The sequence below is a fragment of the Acartia tonsa genome, chromosome 11 (genome assembly GCF_053477335.1).
Source record: "Acartia tonsa isolate MP-2025a chromosome 11, ASM5347733v1, whole genome shotgun sequence".
In the NCBI taxonomy this organism is placed as follows: domain Eukaryota; kingdom Metazoa; phylum Arthropoda; class Copepoda; order Calanoida; family Acartiidae; genus Acartia; species Acartia tonsa.
In genome coordinates this window covers 26,246,323-26,252,770 of record NC_137270.1, presented here as the reverse complement: position 1 = coordinate 26,252,770, position 6,448 = coordinate 26,246,323, and the positions used below count along the sequence as shown (strand labels likewise).

At 34.3% G+C, this 6,448-nt stretch overlaps 1 protein-coding gene across 1 annotated transcript; it reads right to left on the bottom strand.

Moving 5' to 3' along the window:
• Positions 1-542: 542 nt before the first annotated feature.
• LOC145331209 (uncharacterized) lies at positions 543-3,388 on the bottom strand. Its single transcript, XM_080175828.1, has 2 exons — positions 3,340-3,388; positions 543-3,091 (listed from the first exon to the last, which is right to left on the bottom strand). The coding sequence occupies exons 1-2, from the start codon at positions 3,386-3,388 to the stop codon at positions 543-545; spliced, it is 2,598 nt and encodes an 865-aa protein (XP_080031954.1).
• Between the last annotated feature and the right edge of the window lie 3,060 nt (positions 3,389-6,448).

Here is a 6,448-nt window from a genome sequence, read left to right as displayed (position 1 = left end):
CATAGTTCCCAGGATGGTTTTGGGCTATTTTTCAATTTTTAGATATAAGTCTTTGGATGGTTTTAGGCTATTTTTTAAATCTAAGAATACAGATCCACTAGATACTAGGAGCGAGCCACTAGTTTAAGATAAAAAGACTGATTTTTTGTTGCGCGAATACTTGCCTTACCAATAGGGACCAAGTGACCCACTCACTTGGTCCGTGGCGTCGGTCTGACGGTCATTCTTGAAATTCTATATAGAGGATATGGTTTACTCGGCAATTATTGTAAAGATTTCGCAGACAATGAGCATCTGCTTTCTTCGTCCGTCATTTTATCTGTAACTTTTAGAAAAAATATTAAAAATATTTAGCTATTGCCCAACTTATGCCCTCCATCCAATCCCTCATCTTTTGAATGAAAGGCTTCGCTACAATGTAAACAAGGATGACAACATCCATAAAAGCGATGCATTGAAACGGTAGGAAAAACGGACATTAACACTTATATAGTGTCAGAACTGAATAATCTTCTCACCTTCTCACCAGTACGCCAGGTAGACTATGGTCCGTCTGGTATCAGCCTCCATATGAACCTTCTCCATTCATCTCTCTCTCTGGCTAGACTTAAGACCTCCTCAAAGTTGGCAATTTTTCTGCTAGTTATCTCTTTAATCTGGTCTAGCCATCTCTTTCTCGGTCTTCCTATCGGTCTAGGTTGATTTGGTTTCCATTCTAACATTCTCTTTACATCTCTGTCCTCTGACATTCTTATGATGTGGCCAAACCATCTCAGCTGGCTTTTCTCAATAATCATTAAAATTGATTTCACTTTGAGAATGTCTCTAATGACGTCATTTCTTAGCCTGTCTCTTCTAGTTACACCATGGATTAAACGTAGAACTCTCATTTCAGTAGCTTGGATTTTACTCTTTAGCTTTGTAGTTAGAGTCCAAGTTTCACATCCATACAAAAGTACAGGTCTCAGGATAGTTGAATAGATACAAACTTTGACACTTTTTGGTATAGATTTTTCTTTCATTAGTGGGTAAAGGCAGTTCAGATTTTTTGTAAATTTTGATATCCTGTTGTTGATTTCTTCTTCAATTAGGTTGTTTGAGGTCAGTTTACTGCCCAGATAGATAAAATTATCAGTCTCCTTAAGAGTGTGGCCGTTAATAATAATTTCACCCTCCTCTGGAGATCTACCAACCTTCATAACCTCAGTCTTCTTGTAGTTTAATTTTAAGCCAGCAGCAGCAAGTTCTCTGTCCCAGGTAGTCATCACTTCCTGAAGTCGTTGCATGCTGTCAGCTGCCTGTCCAACATCATCAGCATAGCCAAGCCTCTCCAGCATAAAATTTTCCCGTTCAATTTTAAGAATCACATGATTCATGTAAACAATGAACAGGAGGGGGGAGAGAACTGATCCTTGTCGGACACCAGTGTTTACTGTAAAGTAGATTTTGCCATTAATAACAGAGCTTTTCTGGTTCACATAAGCACTTTTAATAGCTCTTAAAAGTTTAGTGTCCACACCAGATTCATATAGAACATCCCATATTTTATGCCTGGGCACTCTGTCAAAGGCTTTTTCCAAGTCCAAAAAGCAAATATACTGGTTAATATTATGTTCCCAGCTTTTGTCCAGGAAAAGTCTCAGGGCAGCAATCTGGTCAACTGTACCACGTCCAGGTCTAAAGCCACATTGACTTTCTGAAAGAAGATCTTCCACCTGGGCTCTGAGTCTGATTTCAAGGATTCTCTCATAAAGTTTACCAACATGACTCATAAGTGATATTCCACGATGATTGGAGCATTCTAGAGGATCCCCCTTGTTTTTGAAAATAGGACAGATAATTGAATGATTCCACTCCTCTGGAACTGTACCTGTATTCCAAGCTAAGTTCAAGAGTTCTAGGATCAGATTCTTCAATGGTTCGCCTCCTGCTTTAATGGTTTCAATTGGGATAAGGTCTGGCCCAGCAGCTTTGTTACTTTTGGTTAACCTCAAAGACTTTTCCAACTCCTCCATTGTGATTGGGTTAGCAGAATTGTCAATTTCAGGTTCAGCATGGTTCTCATTAACATGTTCACCATCCTCTACACTATCCTCAATTTCTACATTTAGCAGGTCTTCAAAATACTCCACCCATCTTGCAGCAACATTTTCTTCGCCTGTTACAATGTCTCCATCCTTGTCTTTAATAGTAGCATTCTTTGGTTTATCTTCGTTTCTGTTTTTGTAATTCTTGGACATACTGTATATGAGTTTTCTTGTGCCTTTAAGATCATTTTCAAGATCTTTGCCAATACTCGTCCACATATTAGCTTTGGCTTTCTTTTTAGTATAATAGACAGTTTTTCTTTGATGTTCATAAGATTCTCTGCTTTCTGGTGTACGTTCCTTTAGCCATTTTCTAAAGAGCAGTTTCTTCTTATCAACCTCCAATTTAACTTCATCTGTCCACCAACCAGTTTTCTTTTTCTTTGTCTTTCCAACATTTTTCATACCAATGATGTTTTCTTGAATATCCTGGAGATGGTCACGAAGATTCTTCCAATATTCTTCAACATCATTACTTTTAATACTATCAGCATTTTCTCTGATAGCTTGCTGGATGTCATCAGCGGCTTCTTTAATATTTCCAATTTTCACTCTCTTTCTAACAGATGTTTTTTCAATCTTAGGAAGGTGTATTTTCATTTTACCCTTCACCAGTCTATGGTCTGAATCCAGAGATTCTGATGGTATTGACTTAACATCTTTGATAATTGATTTTCTGGTGCTAAGAACAAAATCAATTTGAGTTTTAATATCATAGGTACCAACGTGAGAATTGTACCTGTACCAAGTGTACTGGTGGGCTTCCTTGTGCTTGAAAAACGTGTTCATAACAGAAAGGCCATTTCTAATACAGAAATCAATTATTGCTTCACCTTCCACGTTTTTCTCACCAACTCCAAAGTCCCCTATGACATTCTCCACCTTGATACTTCCAACATGTCCATTTAGATCTCCAATGATGATAATTTCACTTTCAGTAGGTAGTGTGTCAAAAGTGTCTTGCAATTGTTCATAGAATAACTCCTTCTCTTCTTGTGGGCGTCCTTGTTGTGTAGATTATTTGAAAATCATTTAAGACTAAATATAAATTTTTCAAAACGGTTTTAAGATCTGTAATCAGCATTTCAATACGGTCATTTTGATATGCAACATACCTGTGGTTGAAGAAATTTCAATTTTTGGTTTTATAAGGGGGCAGGCACATTTTATACCCCCCGCGCGCCCGTTGTTTTGGGATTAAAAAACCTCTTTCAAGTTTTACAGGGTTTTATATTGGCCCAGTAACCCTTACCAATGTGAACTGATGTGAAATTCCCAAATCGACCCACCCTAATGGACATACTTACATTTTTAGGACTTAATTATAGAGTTGCTTCGCTTATAACATTATAATTTGTTGTCTCATGAATTAACATACCAAAAATCAGATTAATCGGATGATTAGATCACAGAGAGATTTGTTGTTGAAAAAGTAAAAAAATCAACATGTTTAAAGTGGACGTACGAACATTCTTGTAATGAGTATAGAGAACTACTAAAGGAATCACCATGCAAAGTTTGAAATCGATATGACAATTTTAACATGCCTAAATTAACGAAAAAGGCTATCTTTTAGTGACGGACGTACGGACCTACCCTAATAACAGAATAGCTTCGCTTTTAATAATTATAGAAAAGCTTTGCTTTAAAAAAATCTCTCTTGTTAATGGCTGTCAATTTACGGCATATAGGTAAACAATAAACATCATTAGGCTTATTTTTAAGTTGTAAGCTTTTTTTATAATTAGAATCTGTATGTACGTCCCTTTGTAAGTAACGGTTAGCTCTTTTCGTTAACGGCCAACCTAGGTTATGAAAGTACCAAACTATGCATTAAATTATGTAAGTATGTGTAACAATTTATTGTTTTGTATCTTATGTTAAAATATGTATCTAATTTAGGTATGTTAAATTTGTCTTATCGATTTTAAACGTTGAATGATGATTCTTGTGATAGATAAGTACAATATATAAATCGTAGCAACTCTATAGTGGTTACCTCAAAGTCAGTAAGTCCATTGAAAACATTCTAATTCTTTTTACTTTTTGACAACCAAATTTTGTATGATATAATCATTCTATTCGTCTGATATTTGGAAAATTAATTCCTAGGACAACATGGTACAATATTTAAGGCTCTATATCAAGTATGTCCTTAAACAGTCCTGTTTTTATGCAATTTTGCACCAAGTTTATATACAATACTTTGTAAACCTATCAAAATTCAGCTTATTAATTTTTGACACGTATTCAAGTGTTAATGTTCGATCGTTTGATTGTTTTTCGAGTTTTTTTATATTGAATTTTCTCATCCTTGTTTTTATAGCCTATTTCGTTATAAAATTTTAGTTAAGTAGTTACTGACCGCCAGGATGCTCTAAAATCCGTAACCAAAAGTCAATTTACTTTACTTATCCTTGCCCAAAAACGATTTGACAGACAAACGGACATATACATTAATTTTACAGTTGCTTCCCTTCAGAAATTAAACATAATCTCTTTTGATTAATTTTAACAGAGTAGATTGATTTAACGGGAAAAAATTGGTTTTTAAATTCTAATTATTATTATATTAGAATATTGAATAATAAGTATTAAGATCAGAGGAGTGCAGTGAGGGGTGAACCCCCCCCCCCCCCCCCCCCCCGGAGAAATTAAGGGGGTCTGATACACTTCCTTGGGAGTCCACCCCTTTACACCTATGCCCCCCATTCAAAATCCTCTGTACACCACTGATAAAGATTATCACTATTTTATCCTTGTGGAAAAAATTATATAATATCTATCTGTCTTTCTGTTAGTACCGAAGGTTACCGCTAAACCCTGAAATGAAATGGTTCTCCTTTACAGGGTAGCTACTCATAGGTCATGGGAAGGTTTATAGCTATTTTTGGGGGAGGATACTATCACCCTCCCAAAAGAAATACCTTCTTTAAAAAAATTACCATTCCCAAATGGTTGAAAATATAAGATACTATATTTCTTGGGGTGGTTTTTATGTCAGTTTTCGAACCCTCTCTATAATCCCCTAGAGGCCAAAGGCGAAGTTAAAAGTTTAAAACCTTATAGCTTAAAAATTTCATAAAACAAACACAAATTGACCTTTAATTGTCTCTCTGACTATTTATTGATATTGTCATGCTTGTTTTTACAGATTAAAGTTTATAAAAATAAAAGTAACATAATTATATTTTATAATTAATTAATAATAATTTTATTTTCAGAATTTCAAAGGAAGATAAACAGAATAAAATGGGATATAACAATAAAAAGATGAATTGATTTGACAGTCAGAGAAAGTATTTCAAAGAATAAATCAGGAAATTATGAATGCTTTTATAAATTTCATAAATAGAATTCTTTATTTTGTAGTCAAATGTTCATATGTCTAAAAGTTTTCTGGAAAATGTAATTTTCTCGAATTTCGATTTCTCTATTTTCTCTCTCTCTCTCTCTCTCTCTCTCTCTCTCTCTCTCTCTCTCTCTCTCTCTCTCTCTCTCTCTCTCTCTCTCTCTCTTTCTCTCTATGTTGGATTTTAAAAATTCAATTAGTTGCCATCCCATGTATTTCTTTAATTGCCGTGCTATAAAATTTATATTTTAATTACTGGATTAGTCAAATTTTCTTAAATGCAATTCTTTTAGTAATAGGAGACAATTAATTGGTTAGATAATTTGCTTAACAAGGACTACTTTGCACGTAACCATGGGTTAATTCCAGGAATCTGAAGGGATAAAACAATGGCCGATTAATTAATGTAAATCCTCAATAATTATAGAAAATATTATTCCTTCTGTAGATTACAATTAGTGGTTTAAACATTCAGACACTCAACCTAATGAACTGAACAACCAATCAAAGTTCAATAAAAGAAGTCCCCAAAGTTGTTGAGCCAATGAATAAGTCATAGATAGTCATAGGAATCGCCATTTTAATAACATTAACCAAGGTTAATATATAATTACACCATGTAAAACATTTGTGTTAAAAAAAGCTTTGAGGTACTATATTTTTAAACGGATTAATATCATGTGGAATTTTAATATTTAGGACGCTGCAAACATGTTTAAATAAACCATTTACAGGAATGCTTCGCTTTTGTCTACATAGATTTGGGATTTTTTAAGGGATATGATAGTGGAGATAAATTTAAAGTGTACTGTCTCCTCCCTGTTCTAGTTAGAATTTTATTTTTAGTAACAAAAGTTCACTTTAAAAAATAACTCTAAAAAATAAACAAAAACAAGGATGACAATTCTGACACATCAAAATTAATGAAAAGAGCTCTCAGTTACGGGCGGGAGGATGTACGGACGAAACGACCCTAATTATAAAAAAGCTTCGTTTTTAAAAATTCACT

Excerpts from the sequence above, each read along its gene's own strand:
- LOC145331209 (XM_080175828.1), bottom strand. The coding sequence starts at position 3,388 with ATGTCCATTAGGGTGGGTCGATTTGGGAATTTCACATCAGTTCACATT. Across the intron at positions 3,092-3,339 it reads TTTCACATCAGTTCACATTG|GACGCCCACAAGAAGAGAAG; the intron begins GTAAGGGTTACT and ends CTACACAACAAG.